The sequence below is a fragment of the Sciurus carolinensis genome, chromosome 10 (assembly GCF_902686445.1).
Source record: "Sciurus carolinensis chromosome 10, mSciCar1.2, whole genome shotgun sequence".
Lineage (NCBI taxonomy): Eukaryota > Metazoa > Chordata > Mammalia > Rodentia > Sciuridae > Sciurus > Sciurus carolinensis.
The window spans coordinates 98,892,341-98,911,259 of record NC_062222.1 but is presented as its reverse complement, the minus strand read 5'-3'; the positions used below and the strand labels follow the sequence as shown (position 1 = coordinate 98,911,259).

The 18,919-nt window shown below is 42.3% G+C and overlaps 1 protein-coding gene across 1 annotated transcript; it reads left to right on the top strand.

Moving 5' to 3' along the window:
* The first annotated feature begins 852 nt into the window (after window positions 1–852).
* Window positions 853–1,485, top strand: LOC124994291 (40S ribosomal protein S2-like). The gene is made up of 2 exons (XM_047566042.1): window positions 853–1,032; window positions 1,078–1,485. The coding sequence occupies exons 1-2, from the start codon at window positions 853–855 to the stop codon at window positions 1,483–1,485; spliced, it is 588 nt and encodes a 195-aa protein (XP_047421998.1).
* The last annotated feature ends 17,434 nt before the right edge of the window (window positions 1,486–18,919 follow it).

Genomic DNA, 18,919 nt, shown 5'->3' with positions numbered 1-18,919 from the left:
TTACCCTCCACTCCTTTCCAAGCCCATGTGCTTGGCCTCCAAATTGAAGACTGGGCTGTTCTACCTCCTACTTATGTCTCCCCGGCCCTGGCTGCTCCACTCTGAGCTGGGAAGGCTCTGCTTTTAAGCACACTGTTGGCCTCCAGCTGCGGCTGCTATCTTGCTTTGTCTGATGAGGCCAAGCGATGGCCACGCTCATGAATGGTTAGTTAGCTTCACCACTGTCTCCTGTGTTTATGACTCCCTGCCCAATACCCAGTGACAAACAGTCACCCAAAGCCATGGGCTTGACCCCAGGTGACCTGCTGCTTGATTGTCTTCATTCCAGTGCCTGGGTCAGTGGACAGAGAGGCCACAGCTTTCACTCAGCTGGTAATTGAATTCTGGGAGAGTTCATGGGCCAGTTGGTAGAACTGGGGCATTGGGTACATTGATGGCACCCGTGGGGAGCAGCCTATGGCAGCCACTGTTTTAGAGCAGGACCCTCAGAATACTGTATTTGAGGAACCCTGCCTACACAGTGCCAGGAAGGTACAACGACCTCTGAGAAGGATTCCTATCCCGGGGCACCCAGACCTCTCCCAAAGCCTGGAATTCAACCAGCAACTCCCAAGCCTTGGTTTCCCTGTAGCCATGGCCTCCCTTAGCATAATGGCCTCCGATTCCACCTATTTCCTGGCAAATATTTTTATTTACATTCTGAATCTGCATACCACATTGTTGTTTTTTTTTAAACATTGTTGTTTTTTTAAACAACATTGTTATTTTTAGGTCTCCTTTCTTTTAAGGAGACCTAAAGTTTCTTGGAAAAATGCCCAATGGGGATGAGGCAGGTGCAGTGTGAGGGCCCACATGGGGGATGTGGCAGATGAGTCAAGGCCTCATCTCTGTGGGGTCCTGCAGCACAGAGGCTGCTGGGCTCATGGAGGCAAAGCTGGGGACAAGTTGCAGGTCCCCTTCACCAAGCTGGGCCATCTGCTCAAGTACCTGAAAGTCAAGTTCCTGGAAGAGATCTGTCGCCTCTCCCTGCAAGTCAGAGTCTCAGGTCATTGACTCTCTCTTGGGGCATCCCTCAAGAATGAGGTTTTGAAGATAAGACCTGTGAAGAAGCAGATCTGTGCTGACCGGCAGACTGGGATCAAAGTGTTTGTGGTTATCAGGGACTGCAGTGGTCATGTGTGTTTGAGTGCGAGGTTCTCCAAGGAGGTCACTGCCAACACCCAAGAGGCCATCACCCTGGCCATGCTCTCATTAGCCCTGTGTAGATCACCACTCCCACAAGCCCCTCACCATCCTTTGCAAGATGGCGGGCACTGCAGCTCTGCACTGGTGAACCTCATCCTCGCCTGCAGAGGAACTGGCACTGACTCAGCTCCTGTGCCCAAGAAGCTGCTGCTGATGGCTGGCGTTGAGGAGTGCTACACCTCTGCCAGGGGCTACTCTGCCACTCTGGGCAACCTTGCCAAAGTTGCTTGTATTAGTTAACTTTTCATTGATGTGACCAAAATACCTGATGGAAGTTAGAGGAGGAAGGATTTATGTGGGCTCACTGATTCAGAGATTTCCGTCCATGGTCCACCAACTCCATAGCTTCAGGCCTGAGGTAAGGCAGAGCATCTTAGCAGAAGGGCATGGAGGTGGAAGGCTGTTGAGCTCAGGAAGCGGAGAGACAGAGAAGGGAGTGGGCCTGGGACAAGATACAGTACCCTGGGTCATGCCTCTGGGACCTTCTTCTTCCTCCCACGCCCCACCTGCCTATACTGTCCACCACTTCCCAGTAGTTCATTCAGTCATCAGTAGATGAATCCACTGACGAAGTCAGAGCTTCCATGAGCCAGTCACTTCCCAGAAGTCCCACCTCTAACATGCTGTACTGGGGACCTAACCTTCAACACACAAGTCTTTACGGGACACCTCATAGCCCAACTGTATCAGCACCTTTGATGCCATCTTCAAGACCTACAACTACCTGGCTGTCCAACTCTGGAAAGAGGCTGTGTTGACCGAGTCTCCCTCCCTATCAGAAATACACCCACCATCTTGCAAATCCCACAGCAGAGTCTCCTGCAGAGGTCCCAGGCTCCAGTTGTGACTATAACATAGGGCATTTATTTAAGAAAAATAAAGTGAATGAAACCTGCTGAGAGAGAGTGTGGAAGAGACTTAAATGAGAAACACTTCATCTGTGTGCCCAACAGCTCCCCTTCCCAGTTCTCTCCATTTCTTTGGGCATATCCTTTTACTATCTGGGCCCATTTTCCTTCTGCCTAAAAGACTTCCTTTAACATTTCTTGATATGCAGGCCAGCTGCTAATGACTCCTTTCAGATTTTGTAATCCTCAAAAAATCTATATGCCATTTTTATTTTTAGAAGTTTAGTTGTCATTGTGTTTTGTTTCGTTTTTGCTTTGCTGGGTATAGAATTCTGTAATCCCTGCAGCTCAGGAGCTGAGGCAGGAAGATTGAGAGTTCAAAGCCAGTCGCAGCAAAAGCGAGGTGCTAAGCAATTCGGTGAGACCCTGTCTCTAATTAAAATACAAAACAGGGCTGGGGATGTGGCTCAGAGGTCGAGTGCCCCTGAGTTCAATTCCCAGTACCCCCCCCCCCAAAAAAAAGAATTCTGGCTGTCAGGGACTTTTCTTATCTTTCCCTGTTTCAATGGTATTTCTCCTCTAGCTTCTCACTTGCATTCTTCCTACTCTGGTAACTGTTGTCGTTCTTATCTTGTGTCTTAGTATGTATTCCTTTTTTTCCTTTGGCTGCTTTTAATATTCTTTAACCTGGATTTGGAGTAATTTGATAGTTACATCCCTTGGGGTAGTTTTCTTCATGTTTCTTGTGTTTTAGGTTTATAGTTTCCATCAAATCTGGAAATTTTTCATCCATTATTTCTTCAAATATCTTTTCTCCTCCCCTTCTTTCTTTCAGGAACTCCAATTCCACACATGAGGCCACTTGAACTTTTCCCACAACTCATTGATCCTTCTTTCCAGTTTTCCAAGCAATGATTTATTACATAGAGCACTATAAGCACATGCAACAAAAGGAAAAATGGGAATACTGGACCTGTGCTTCAAAGGACACTATTAAGAAGGTGAAAAGGCAGCCCATAAGTGGGAAAAAATATTTGGAATTCATATATGCCAGCATGATCTAATGTCCAGAATATATAAAGAACACTTGTGACTGAACAATAAACAGACATCCTAATTTAAAAATGGGCTATAGAGTTGAATAGACATTTCCTTGAACGGTACATCCATGGCCAATAAACACATGAAAAGATGTTCCACATGGTTAGTCATTAGAGCAGTGCAAATCAAAACCAAACTCACTTTACACTCACTCGATGACTCCAATAAAAAATCAGACATCACAAGAGTTAGAAAGGATATGAAGAAATTGGACCTCTCAGACATTGCTGGCAGGAATGTAATATCGGGAAGCTGCCTTGGAAATCAGTTGGGGAAGTCCACAGAAAGGCCAACATAGCCCAGCCATGGTGACACATGCCTGAAGTCCTAGCTTCTAGGAGGAACACTGGGTAACAGAGCAACCCCTTATCTTAAAAACATTTTTAAAGGAAATAAACAGAGTTAACAAATGACCCAGAAATGCCACTTCTAGGTCTATATCCAAGAGAATTGAAAATATATGTCTCTTCAAAAACTGGTATATGACTGTTCACATCACCATTATTTGTAACAATCCCAAAATGGAAACAGTCCATATTTCCATCAACGGATGGATAAACAAAATGTGGTATATCACTACAATGGACTCAACTGTCAAAAGGAATGAGGTACTGAGCTGGTGCTATAACGTGAATGACCCTTGTAAGCCTTATGCCTGGGGAAAGATACCAGACACAAAAATACCACAAATTGTATGATTCCATTTGTCCAAAATGTCCAGAATAGGTCAACCCATAGAGACAAAAAGTAAATTCCTGATTGTCAGGAGTTGGAGGAGGGGGACAGACTGCCAATAGGTATGGGATTTCTTTTGGGGGTGATGAAGACAATCTAGAATTACAGTACTTCCCCCCGCCCGCTTATCCACAGTATCGCTTTTCATGGTTTCAGTTACTCAGCCAACTGTGAGCCAAAAGTATTGAATGGAAAATTCCAGACACAAACAATTTTGTAAGTTTTAAATTGCATGCAATTCTGAGTAATGTGATAAAATCTCATACCATCCCGCTGTGTCCTCCCAGAATGTGAATCATCCCTTTGTCCAGCCATATACTTCACCTGCCTATTAGCCACAGCAGCTACCTGAGTTATCAGATGGACCAGAGGTGGCACAGTGCTTGTGTTTAAGCAACCCCTCTGCAGCAACCTACTGCTATCACAATGTATGTGCCACCCACTATACTTCATCTCACCCGGATAGCATTGTATCACTTCCCAGCATCACAAGAAGTGAGTACAGTACTCACTCTCTGAGAGACCACGGTCATGTAATTCTTACTACATTAAATTGTGATAGCCATTCTACTTTATTATTAGTTATTGTGGTTAACCCCTTACTGTGACTATCTTACAAATTAAACTTTATTGTATTACGTATAAGAAAAAAACAGTATAGATAGGGTTTGGAACTCTGTGGTTTTAGGGACTCACCAAGGGTCTTAGAACACATTCCCTGAGAATAAGGATGTGATGGCTACACAAAATATACTAAAAATTGCTGAATTGTACTTTCCAAGGGTAAGTTTTATAACAGATAAATTACATCATAATAAAAAATAGAGGAAAAAATCTTCAGGCCCCAACTCAAAGTAACTGAATCAACACAGGTATTTTAATAAGATCCTCAAACAACATGAATGTTTATTAAAGTTTGAGAAACACCATTCTCTGACACTGGCTCTCACACTTAGCTGTAAACCGGGATCACCTGGGGGAGTTTTCGGATTCTTGCCCTGACATGGTTATTTGCCTTTCTGTGTCTTACCTACCCAACTCGCCCAAGCTTCTGGGACATGACGCGATGGTGTTCACTCCTTGCAAGATACCTCTGGGTCCTCAAACACACAGGTGGCTGATGTGAGAGTGTGGACTCTGGGCCAGCTTGCCTTGCTCAAGTCAGGCCTACCCCACTAAATAGCCCTGAGTCTTTGGGCAAATCACTTAACATTTGTGCCTCGGTACACTAGGGACAGCAATAGTACTTACTGCATAGTGTTGCTGAAAGGAATCAATTACTGAATGTATATAAGGCACTTAGAATAATACCTGCACACAATAAGCATTATACACATGTATACATGCCCGTAAATATATATATACATATGCAATAAACATATGTGTTAGATATCATTATATCATAATACTGTATATTATTATATAATAGCAATTATTGAGTCCTGTCCTTATGTCAGGCACTGAGCTGATATTTCACATTATTTTATGTAATTTTCACCATAAAACTAAAAGAAGGAGCTCATACAACATTAGTAAGTTAGTAAGCATTTTTCACCATATACCTGGCCCCAGTGAGACACTGAAGCCAAGGAAGTCAAGTGACCTATCCAGTCATAGAGCTAAAGGCGGGAAGCCCAGCTAACCCCAGAATTTAGGCTATTGCTCACCAACTTCTGTGGCCATGCATGCAAAAGTCAGTCACCAACTGGATACAGGTCTGTGTGGGAGGAGAGCCAGGGATTCCAGCATAGATCCTTTGGGGTGACCCTTTAGACTAGACATCTGATCACCAATAAGGCAAAATGTGTGCGGCCCCAGCCTGGAGGAGCTGGGCGAGAGAGGAGAGCAGAGGGCCCCTGTGATGGTACTCTGGCTCTCAGGGCCCTGCAGCGTCCAGGAGCACTCCCAGGGACTCCACAGCGAGCCTGCAGCACCTCCTGTGTTCCATCAGCCACCGTGCAGGAGGCCCCAGCGCAGGACCAGGCCAGCACAGCCCCATGACCAGGCTCAGCTGACAGGCTCACACAAAGCTTATCACCCAGTCACCCAGTCCCCTTTGTCTCTGAAGCAGACAAATCCTCTGTCTCTTTTCCCAGTGACTTTATGGACCAAAGCTGCTACATGCAAAAGAAGAGAGAGATTTAAACAGATCCAAAATGACCATGAAGAGTGACTCAGACCTGGGCCTCCCATTCCTGTGAAGATCCATGGCCTCAACTCCATACCACTGCACACTGTCCAAGGTTCCCCATGTCCCCTTCCAAAAGTCTGAAAAACAAAGTCCCTCATGGGCTTTTGCTGCAACCATCCTTCAAACACTAAGGATGTTTAAATAAACACGGTCGCTGTGCTCAGATTTCAAAGTGGGCATTCCCAGCCCCAGATCATCCCTTAGACGACTGGCTGTCCTGGTTCCGAGCAACAGCTGGGTATCTGGCCTCTGCTGAGCTGCTCTCTAACTCCACTAGCCCTCTGCCTCCAAAAGGAAAAAGAGGAGAAGAAAGGAAAGGAAGGAAAAGGAAAGACTGGTTTCTTTATGGCAAGCACTGCTTTATTTCAGAACTGTGGCTTTTCTCCCTCCTAAAATTTCTTCTCATGACTGCCCAGCCAGAGGTCTCTCTCCTAATGGAATTGCTGGAACCACTTACTGTCCATTAAGATGCTAACCTGCTGCAGAGAGGAGGGAAGAAAGAGAGATAGCTAAGTGAGTGAATGGACGAAAAAAGAATGAAAGAGTGTGTATATGTGTGTGTGTGTGTGTGTGTGTGTGTGTGTGTCGGGGCTTAGGAATGGTAGGCAGGGAGGAAAGAGGGTGTGAAACTCCAGAATTTTGTTTCTATTCTGCTTTCACAAAGTGAGGAATCACCAGTCTGGTTGTTTGATTAAATTTTAATCACGTTGGTTTTCATTTAATCTTTACTTTCACAGCCTTGGATGGGCACCAAGACTGGAAGTCACTGTAACACTGTAACATGGGTCTATGTATCTTTTATATTTTTAAGTTTCAAGATGATTAGATCAACGTTGAACTCTTATTAAGATTCTAAAATTAGGTGGACCACTTAAGATCGCCGCACCTCAACCAGGGAGATTTTTATGTCCTCATTTTCTTTTTGTGTTGTTAAGTTATTGCCTGAATGTACAGGTTCTGGTCTGATCCAGAGCAAAGAGAGGCTGGCCTGGTTAGCCCTACGAGGGAGGACAGGGGTGGATGGCAGATGCCAAGAGGGACAGTCCTGTCCTAAGGAAGGCAGTCTGTGAAAAGACTGTGGACTTTAAAGTCAAAATATCCGGACTAGCTGAGGTGCAGCTCCAGAGCAACTAGCCTAGCAGGCGAAGATGCCCTGGGTTCCATTCTCAGCCCCACAGAATGGATGCGCAGGTGCTGGTTCTAACCCTGCTTGGATCACTCGCCAGTCTGACTTTCTTATTGGGGTCAGTCAAGTAATTTCTATGCACTTATGTGTTCTCTTCTCCAAAGGGGGCAGATCCCGTCTTACTTGCAGGGAAGATTAATGAGAACATGGAAAGAGGGTGTTCGAGATTTTCCCTCATTTGAGGTCTGTGGTTCACTGGTTTTCTTCCTTGCTTCACCCAGCTACCTTAAATGGACTGGTACTATTTTCCACCGATATTTATGCCTCTGAGTAGCATTTATGGGTCTCAGATCAAGAGACTCAAATGAATTTTCTCCCAAGTCACAGCACATTCATTGCTTCGATAGGAGCAACCACGTGTAAGAACAGTAACCATGATGACGTTTCTTCTGCATTGGGCCAAGCACACTGCAGGCCTTGTAGCAGGAATCCCTAACCTCAGCACTACTAAGATTTTGGACCAGGAAACCTTTTGCTGTGGGCACACAGTTAATAATAATAGAATATACATTTCAAAACTGCTAAAAGAATAGATTTTTAACACTCTTGACACGCACACACAAAAGACATATTGATGAGGTGATAGATAGGATAATGAGAGTAACTGAATATTTCTACAATGTGTACATAGATCAAAACATCACCTTGCATCCCACAAATACATGTAATTATTATTTGTCAATTTCAAAAAAATTCAAATCTAAGCCAGGCATGGTGGTACCCTCTGAAATACCAGTGACTCAGAAGGCTGAGGAAGGAGGATCACAATTTCAAGGCCAGACTGGGCAACTTAATGAGACCCTGTTTCAAAATAAAAAATAAAAAGGACTGAGGATATGGTTCAATGGTACAGCACCATGGGGTTCAACCCCAGTACCAAAAAGTTGATTGATTGATTGATTGGGTGATTAGTTAAAAATCTAAATTTGAGACAATTCATGAAAGTGAGGTCAGAGTGCCTCCTTGCCTCCCCACCCTCCCTCTAGCTGCCCAGCTGGTCCTATTCTGCCCAGTCCCACATGCATAGGAAAACTGTGTACTGCTAGTATTATTCCCACTTGATAAACCAAGGCCTAGGGGTTTGTGTGATTTTCCTAAGATCAAAAAGCAGAGTGGCTGAGCAAGGAATTGAACCCAGGCCTCCATATTCCAAATGGGGTATCATGTCACCTCTTCCAACATGCTTTCTCCAAATAATGAAAATTAATTATCATCCTCACCTTCAGAAAGATGCAGATATATATTCTGGCCCATAATTAAAGAGGGACTATGTGCTACAGTGTGGTACTGGAGGGAAACCATATGGGTTGAGGTAGGGAACAAATTTTACCTTGACTGAACACTATAACTCCCTCAAGGTCAGCACCCTCCCTCTTGTCCTGTTCTTCGTAAACTCTGCTCTGTCAGATATAATGTCACTCAGGTAATTTGAGCCCAGTAAGAATACATTCATCCAGTCCTCGTTTATAGTATTGACCTGGTTCTGGGCACTGGGCAACAGGCTGGGGATTCGTAGACACCTCAGATATTCTCTCTGGTCTAAAGACATTCACAGTTCATAGCAGAGACAAGAAAAAAAGTGGCAGATGCTACCATGACATAGTGGGCCATTGGGCATTCATTTAAGATTAATTCCAACAATAAAAGAAGACCAAATGTCCACAAATAAGAAACTGTTCAAAAGTAACAAACATCTATAAGATGGAGTTCTATGTAAATAATTGTAGAAATTTGTCTTTATTTAAAAATATGGATCAATATGTTTTAGATGAATAATCAGACTAAAAATAGCATGTGAAATATGCTCAGCATGTAGATCTATGTGTTAGCTTTCTGTTACTGTAACAAAACAGCTGAGATAAACAACTCATAAGGAGGAAAGGTTTATTTTAGCTCATGGTTTCAGAGGTTTCAGTTCATGGTCCCTTGGACACTTGAGTCTGTGGTGAGGCCATATATAATGGTGGGGAGCACGTGGTAGAACAAAACCATTCACCTTATAGCAACCAGGAATTAAAAGAAATAGACAAGAAGGGCTGGGGTCCCAGTAATCTCCTTCAAGGACAAACACCCAAGGACCTAACTTCCTTGCTCTAGGGCCCATCTTTTAACACTTAGAAATAGAGCCAACCTGAGAACCAATCCTTCAACACGTGGGTTTTTGGGGACATATTCAAACTATAGCAACCTATAATACAAATAATCTAAATGCAGGAAGAAATGCACCAATATAGAGCAGAGGTTGTCTCTGAATGATAGGATTGTGCATTGTGTCTGTGGGTTTCTCGTTTGTGTTATTTGTACTAATTTTCAGAAATACCCCATTTTACTCTTGTAATAATAAGCCCAGTAAAGTTCATTTTAACCACAAAAAAAGTCACGATTCACGGAGGAATGCTTGTTACAATGTGCAGCAAAAAGAAGCAATTAAAAAAAATTGTGTGAACAATAAGCTCTCTACTTTCTATTAAGAGTGGAGGAATGGAGGGAATAAAACCTCGAAGGGTAGAAAGAACTCTATCAACTTGTGACAGGTGTTGTCTTGGGGGAGTGATTTTTTTTAATCTCTAGTTTTCCTACAATTTTTTCCCAAGTTCTCTACAGAGGGAATGGTACCAAAACACTCAGTGATCCAGCAGGAACTACCCAAGTGATAGGAAGGAGGGAAAGGTTATGGTGAATCTTTATGAGCGCGTCCAGGAAACTTAAAGGCACACAAATGGAGGGGAATATTTTGGCCTCAGACTCCCATAAAATGTGCATTTTTCCACTTAAAGGAGATTTAAACACCCTCCCCATTGCCAGAGCACGCTTGCACACACATACACACACACACACACACACACAAATGCTATTTTTAAATTATCTTGGCAGAGTTGAGTGGCCTAAGAATGCAGATCAGAGTCAGCTAGGGCAGAGGGTCAGCGGTAGCAACACGGCCATCTTTACTCCACAAGGGCTGACACCTTCCCAACAAAATGTTGATTACTGAAAACTCTTGTTCAACAAATATGAACTCAAAGTCAATAACTTTCTACAGTGAGTGCTTAGAACTCAGATCAGTCTGCAGCACCCCAATGACACTACCATGGTCTGAAACAAAACGGAGTCTGCCAGTGTGTCCCCAAAACTGGTGATGAGATTCATCCAGGCTGTCCCAGGTCACTTTTGGGAAAGCCACTGGCTCTTGGGTGAGGAGCATATGGAAATGGTGCATCATTCAAATATCAATAATCTTCAACAAAACTTTTGCAATTTCATTGAGTCCTTCATTAAAGTACCACTTCCGGAATGGTTAGCTATCCTTGCTTTAATGAATTGGACTTTACATAACAATAACTATCAAGATTCCAATGCCCAAGTGAGAAAATAAAAATAGTAAGAGCCACCATCAAGGTTTGTATTTTCCAACAATCCCTTTACGTTATCTGAGCATATTCCCAAAGCAACTCCATGAAGCAGGTAACATTGTAAACCTTGTTTTCCAGAAAACCAGACTTTAAAAGGTGACATAATTTTCTCCAAAGCTACTCAACTAATAACTTGAACTGAAAACTTGAAAATTGGAACTTGAACCCAAATCTCTGTAACTCCAAAACTCACAATTTTTAAATTTTTTATTTTGAAATAATTATAGATTTACACAAAGTTGTACAAATAAAATAGGAAAATCTCATGTACTGTTCATTCAATTTCCCCCAAGAGATACATTGTAGTAACTATAGCTACTTAAAACCAGGAAATCTTTTTTTAAAATTTTTTTCAAACATGTATATAGGGTAATAATGTCTGCTTATTCTACTGTCCTTCCCATCCCCACCACCCCACCCCTCTCCATACTCTCCTCTGCATAATCCAAAATTCTTTCATTCTTCTCTACCCACCCCCCACTATGGATCGCATTCGCTTATCAAAGAAAACATTTGGCCTTTAGTTTTTTGGATATGACTTATTTCACTTAGTACGATATTCTCTAGTTCCATCCATGTACCTACAAATGTCATAATTTCTTTTTTATTCAGAACTAAGCAATATTCCATTGTGTATATGTACCATATTTTCTTTATCCATTCATCTCTTGAAGGGCATCTAGGTTGATTCCATAGTTTAGCTATTGTGAGTTGAGCTGCTATAAACATTAATGTGGCTGCATCACTGTTATATGCAGATTTTATGTCCTTTGGATATAAACTGAGGAGTGGGATAGTTGGGCCAAATCAAAACCCACATTTTAGCCACCAAAGTATGCCATAAAAAACTTTTTAAATCCATAATTTCTTTTGACATTTGATTTTAAGATTGTTTGGGTCTGAATATGGTATGTTATGCATGATATTCTTTCACTGATAAAAAATTTAAATTGATGTGGGAAAATGGTACCTGCAGTAAAATAAGCACATATTAATTTTTAAAGCACATTCTAAGTTCTTTATTAAAATTAACTCCTTTATTTATTTACTTATTTATTTTTGCAGTACAAGGGATTAAACCCAGGACCTCAGGCATATTAGGCAAGCATTCTACTACTGAATTACATCCCCAGCCCCTCTTTACTTTTTGTTTAGAGACAGGTTCTCCTAAAGTTGCCCATACTGACCTTGAACTTGGGATTGTCCCACCTCAGCCTCCCAGGTGACTTGTATTATGAATGTGTGTCACTGCATCTAGCTTAAAATTAATGCATTTAATCATCACAACCATCATGTAAAACACTACTATTATCTCCATTTACAATGAGAAGACTAACTCTGGTAGGAATAAAATAACATCAAAATCATACAGGAAAAGGCAGATCCAAAGTCTGAACCTAGGGCTACCTGATCCTAGAGCCCATGCTCTTAGTGGATATTCCATATCTAGAATTCATACAGCAATACACACATAAATAAGAATGCAGGCCAAGTTAAGACCAATGGAGTGAGTAGTGAAAATGATTTTCACACCATTATTAACTTAAGCACTGTACAGGCAACAAGTCAATGGTCCACTTACACCCATCTATTTTTCCAGAACTTAATATACTGCAGGCAGATGGCCCATGCACAAAACATCGAGTTTCTTTTTTCTTCCTCCTTTTTAAATAGCTGGTTCAGATTGGAGACATTACAATGTACTACGATGCCATCTCCAAATCATGTTTTCTCCTCATTCTATGTTCTTTCAAAAAGCTTTATTCATTTGTCTGTCCCATTGAAAACCAAACTTTTTTTTTCTTTTTTGCCTTACACTATTGACATCACACGGAAGATAAAAAACTTACAGAGAAATGAGATGAACGGTCTTCTGTTCCACTTGATTAAGTGAAAAAGCAAAGTCACCTTGAACTTGGCCACTCATCTCAGATAGCAAGAAGCTCCTCAGTAGAAAAGACTGACCCAACCGCGGGAGCTAATGAACACTGAGACCCAGAATTCTCTCTGTTCGGGAGATCCCTCCGCACTTGCCTAAGTGTTTAGGAGGTCTGGGCCAAATGTCACGGGACTCAATGTCCCTGCCCCTTACTGGACTATAAACTGTCATGGAAACTTCTAATAATTACTCTTCACATTTGTTATCTTAGAGACTCTACATGGTGATAAGTCCTGAATTGGCCTCTGTGACAAGAAAGACAAAGAATTATAACAGTTTAAATAAAGGTAGAAGGAAGTTTAAATTGTCATCTCTGTATGGTTTCACCCAACGGAATATCAAAACACCAAAAGGAGGACAATACCCTCTGTGGACAAAGTTGCAGGAAAACACACTTGCAGGGTCGCTGGTAGGAACAGGAGCGGCTGCACCATTCTGAAAATGAACCTGGTGGTGATGTTTCCAAATTCACAGCATGTATTCTCTTCCATTCAGCATTTCCACTTCTGGAAATTAATCCTCCAAAAATGAGAAAGTCGTTATATAAGGATACCTATGCAGTAACAGTAGTATGGAATTCTAATAAATTATTTTATTTTTTATTTATTCTTTTTAGATACACATGACACTAGAGTGTATTTTGACATATCAAACATACATGGAGTATAACTCCCCATTCTGGAGGTTGTACATGATGTGGAGTTACACTGGTCATGTATTCATATATGAACATAGGAAAGTTACAATCCAATTCATTCTACTATCTTTCCTATTTCCCATCACCCTCCCTTCCCTTCATTCCCCTTGTCTAATTCAATGAATTTCTGTTCTCTCCACTGCCTCTCTTATTGTGTGTTAACATCCACATATTAGAGGGAACATCTGGCCTTTGGTTTTCTGGGATTGACTTATTTCACTTAGCATGATATTCTCCAGTTCCATCCATTTACCAGCAAATACCATAATTCCATTCTGATTTATGGCTGAGTGATATTCCATTGTGTATACATACCACATTTTTTTTATCCATTCATCTGTTGAAGGGCACCTAGGTTGGGTCCATAGTTTAGCCACTGTGAATTAGCTGCTATAAACATTGCTGGGGCTGAATCACTACAGTATGCTGATTTTACATCTTTGGGGTATACACAGAGGAGTGGGATAACAGGGTCAAATGGTGGTCCCATCCCAAGTTTTCTGAGGAATCTCCATACTGCTTTCCATAATTTTGCATTCTCACCAGGAATGTATGAATGTACCTTTTCCCCCACATCCTTGCCAACATTTATTGTTGCTTGTATTCTTGATAATTGACTGTAGTGAGATGAAATTTCAGTGTAGTTTTAATTTGTATTTCTGCTAGAGATGTGAACATTTTTTCATATATTTATTGACAGACCATATTTCTTCTGTGAAGTGTTCAGTTCCTTAGCCCATTTATTGATTGGGTTATTTGGGTTTTTTTTTTTTTTTTTTGATGTTAAGTTTTTTTGAGTTCTTTATATATCCTGGAGATTAATCTGAGGTGCAGGTGGCAAAGATTTTCTCCCATTCTGTAGGCTTTCTCCACATTCTTGATTGTTTCCTTTGACTAAGTAGCAATTTAGAAAAAATGTGTTACATCCACATCTAATGAACCAAAGAAATTTCCATAGTACATTTAAGGGAGAAAAATAAGGTGTGGAAAAATACACATAACAGAAAAATAAACATAACAGGTAGCAGAGGCCAGGCAAAATAAAAATTTGAGGAAAATATTTTAATCTAAGTAAAAATACAGACTAGACAATAAAAAAACCCCCTCAGTTTCATCACATGTAAAGTGGATATAATAATAATACACCTCTCAGAGGGCTAATATGCTAATTAAATAAGTTGATGTATTTAAAGAGCTTAGGAAAGAGCCAGGTACATAGTAGTACTGTCGTTTTGTTATTCTTAAATTCTAGCTATAATACTACAAAGGTGCACATATTAAATGTAAACATATTAAATGGTAGAAGATAATTGAGGCACACGATACATCCCTTTGATCTTTGATTAGATGAGAGGATTGTCAGCACTCCTTAAAGATTTCTTTTCCTTTTTTTCATATTTCTTTCTTTCTTCTTTTTTTAATTTATTTTTTGCTTTTTAGTGCAGTGCTGAGGATTGAACCTAGGGCCTTATGCATGCTAAAGCAAGCACTCTACCACTGGGCTACATCCCCAACCCTTTTTATTTTTTATTTTGAGACAAGGTTTTCCTAAATTGCCTAGGTTAGCTTCAAACTGAGATCCTCCTGCTTCAGCCTCCTGCGTAGCTGGAATTACAGGGGTGTGCAACCCACTTCCCCTGGCTAGAGATTTTTTTGCAATTCTTCTTTTGCCATGAATTACTATTGGGAGTATAATAGGTAATTTAATCTCAAACTCAGCCTCCTTGGAGGGACATACCTTCCCCAGAAGGCAACTGGGTAAATTTTCCTGTCCTAACTCTAAAAACCATTTCTGCTTATCAATATCAAATAACTTGTTTAGTATTGTATTCTGAAGGGTCACTTACCTTAGAATGTCTCCCTTGGAGTAGTGACCATCTATTTAGATGCTAACACGAAGACAGTTTATATAACAACGGGGTTTTTTTTTTTTTTTTTTTTTTTTGAGAACTTGCAAAAAGCCAGAAAAGTTAAATCACACTTATTTATACATTTAATAAATAAATGACTTCTATTGAAAAGAATGAACTTACATGAAATTGGGACCGTGCTGGTGAGCCAGGATGAAGAATGGCCGTCTGTCTGGGTAAAGCCTGCTGGGAGTACACATCCCTCCTTGTGTCTCTGTAGAGGCATCAGGATCATCCTATTCATAAATCTCAGTATATTTGAGGACACCCTTCAACTTTATCTTGAGATAGAGTGGCCACATTCTGCTGGACGTGGCCCAATCTCTCTGGAGACGGGCCATGGACGTAACATCTGGAGAAGAGCCTGGCGGGTGCCAAGTCCAGAGAAGGATCATTTCCTGAGGCTTCTGTGCTCTGTGCCTGTTCGTATAAATCTTTGTCTTCGTTTTAGCAGAAGAGCCGTCAGGCATGATCCTTTCTTAAAGGAATCTTTACATTCAAAGAACAGAGGAAACCCACGAGTTAAGAGTCTTTATTTGCTAGTGGTAGAAATTGGCTGTAGAACCAGAGAGGTTAAATTATAAATCTTTGGCAAAACTTAGCTTTCTCTACGTCATTCTCCTCTGGGACTAGATGGGAAACAGCTGGATGTTGGAACAGAAAAACCACTGGAAAAAATCACGTTGGTCGACAACACTTCTCCCAGACCTTCCACGGCCGATTCCTGGGCCCAGTCTCAGTTCCCTTGTCACTTCCCGAGTCTCTTTCAGTGACACTGGACCCCATGCCTCCTCTCGGACAATCACCCTCTTCCTTGTGCACTTAGTGCTGTTGGGAATTCTTGTGTTTACTTGTTCACTCCCTCTCTCCCCCAAGAATGTCAGTGTCCTGAGAACAGAAGCCTTGCTGGCCTCTCGCAGTCCCATCCCACTGCTGAGAACAGTGCTGCACATAGTAGGTGCTCAACACGTGCTTGTCTCATGACTTGAATGTGACTGAATGATCACTGTGCTTTTCCACTTCCGTTTTTCTTCCAGTGTCTCTTCAGTAGATACAAATCTAGTTTATGATCATCAGAACAATATTTATGTGAACAAAGAAAAATTAGCCAATCTGAAAACCTTAGAAGCTTAGAAAATTGAATTAGTGCCGTTCCCCGGGTCCTGGAAGGTGGAGGTTTTGTCTTCCTCATTTCCATACATCTAGCCTCTGACACGCAGTTTGGCCCATGGCAGGCGATCCTCAAATAGGGGATCTGTGTGGATTATGGGCCTGGTGCCAGACCCATCTATTTATTTTATTACTCATGACCTATATTTTTAAATCATTCCCATAACCCTATGACACTGACATTTTATAGACGATAAATTAAGTCACATTTTACAGATTAAAAAACGGAGGCTTAGTAACTTCCTTATAAAAAATTAAAATAAGCCAGGTGCACATCTGTAATCTCCAGCAACTGGGGAGGCTGAGGCAAGAGGATCACAAGTTGGAGGCCAGCCTTGACAACTAGCAAGGCCCTAAGCAATTTAGTGAAAATTTGTTGCAAAATCAAAAATAAATAGGATTGTGGCTCAGTGGTACAGCAGCTCCCCTGGGTTCAATCTCCAGTACCAAAAAAATGAATAAAAATTTTAAAAACACTTGCTAGTAAGAGGTGAAGCTAATGTTTGAATCCAAGTGTGTCTGAGGCCAAAGTTGCTTGATTGCTGTGCCTTACAGTCCCCCAAATTCCCATAATGCAAAGCTACTGGGCACGTGTTTTTAAGTGGGATGATAGAATCAGCAAAGCTCTTGTCCTGCAATCTGCCTACTCAAATTGTAGCCAGATTCCCATCATATCCAGGATTGAGTAGTTGTTCAATAAATAGTTCTCAGTTGGGAGAAAAGAAGGAAGGGAGGAAGAAAAGGGAGGAAAGGAGGGAGGAGAAAGCAAGGACAACCTTCTTGCTTGGCCTTAGGAGCGGGTCACCTTGACACCACGGAGCCATAGGTCCAGCTTCCAGCCTCCATGACAGGTGCTGCTGGCATTCCAGGGAGTCCGAAATGCCTTCCCTGCCAGGGGCACGTGTCTACCCTACACGCCACACCTCTGGTCCCACCAGCATTTCTACCTGGCATTAGAACTGCTAAAGGAGACCCAGGACCTGGTCGGGTGGGCACTGTGACCTGCTGGGGAGGGAAGGAACAGAGAAACACAGCCTATGGGGAAAAGGCCCTGTTTCTCTCCCAGCTCTGGCCCCTTGGTCACACCAAGACCCACACTTGAGGAGACCGCAGGGCTTTGGGTGTAACTCGGTGCATAACTGCAGGCTTGCTCTACTCAGGGAAGGCCTCTCATTTGAAGCGGTTTGGCGATTCATTGCATTTATCTGCCTTTGTCTCTGCAGGTGTGAGCTGGAGGGGATCTCTGCTCTGTTTACTGCTGTAGAGGCAGGCCTGCCCCAGGACCTGGGCAGGTAGGAAGCACGCCATCCTGTTTATTCATTTATACACTCAAAATGTATGAATCCAATGCAGTTCATAGTCTTCTTTGCAATTCCAAACTCCAAAAAGCTCTGGACACTGAAAGATTTCCTGGAAGCTGGCAGCAAGCTCACTGGACAGGAACTCCTGATCTAAACAGATATGAGGCTCTTTCAAGTCCTTATTGATCTCCCTCAACGTGAATATCCATATACTCTGCATGTTTCAAAGCAGATGGGCAAATGTGTTTGATTATGGGATCCTACCCCAGACTCTGCGAGGGTGTTCTGTAACTTAGTGATACGTACCATATGACTTTTCTAAATTCTGAAAAATCCTGAATTCCCCCCAACATTTGGTCCAAAAGCTTCAGCTAAGGGGTTGCTTGTGGTAGGCATGATAGGTACTGAGAATACGGTGGTTGGGTAAAGTCATCAAGGTCATTGCTATTATGGAATTTACTTTTTAGTTAACTAGTTAATAACAAGGAAGCAAATAAATAATGAGAGAAATAAGTGTTCAGAAGAGACCAAGTCAGGAGAATGGGATTAAGATGTGATGGGAAATCAGAGCAGTCCTCGCTAAGAAGTCCAAAATGGAGAGAAGAACTTCATGTGAACTGATTTCAAGGTCCTTCATTGACTCATTCTTAGAATAGGGACCAAGGGACCATGTCCATTCCTACTCAGGACCTTGGCATGTGCTGTCTCTTCTGCCTGGAAAAATCAGTCACTTAAGCTTCCGGAACTTCAGCTTTGCTCAGGATCACACAGACTTTAAAGTGCCAGGGCTGGAGTAAAAATCCAGGCTTCAGAATATAAAATCACTTTGGGGACCTGTAAGGGAAACACCCAGCCTGTAGCAGAGGTCCCGAGGATCCGGGGGAAGTTCTCCATGAACTATATGGGACACCACAGCTGCTATCACCGCACAGTGTCTGCTGTCCTGCAGCAAATGAAGACTCAGACCAGACAGGTTCTCTCTGAACCAAGAATGCGGAGTGTTCCCCAGGGGCTGGCACGTCTCTTGGACTGCCCAGCCAAGCCCCATGCCCCCTCCACCTGGGGCTTGAGTGTCCACACATAAACAGACATAGCCCAGGCACCCTGCGGATCCTCAGCATTGTGTCTCCAGGAACTATAGGCCCTCCGGGGAGCCAGGACCCGCCCAGCCCAGCCCCATCTTCCC

Excerpts from the sequence above, each read along its gene's own strand:
- LOC124994291 (XM_047566042.1), top strand. The coding sequence starts at position 853 with ATGGGGGATGTGGCAGATGAGTCAAGGCCTCATCTCTGTGGGGTCCTG. Across the intron at positions 1,033-1,077 it reads TCTGTCGCCTCTCCCTGCAA|AATGAGGTTTTGAAGATAAG; the intron begins GTCAGAGTCTCA and ends GCATCCCTCAAG.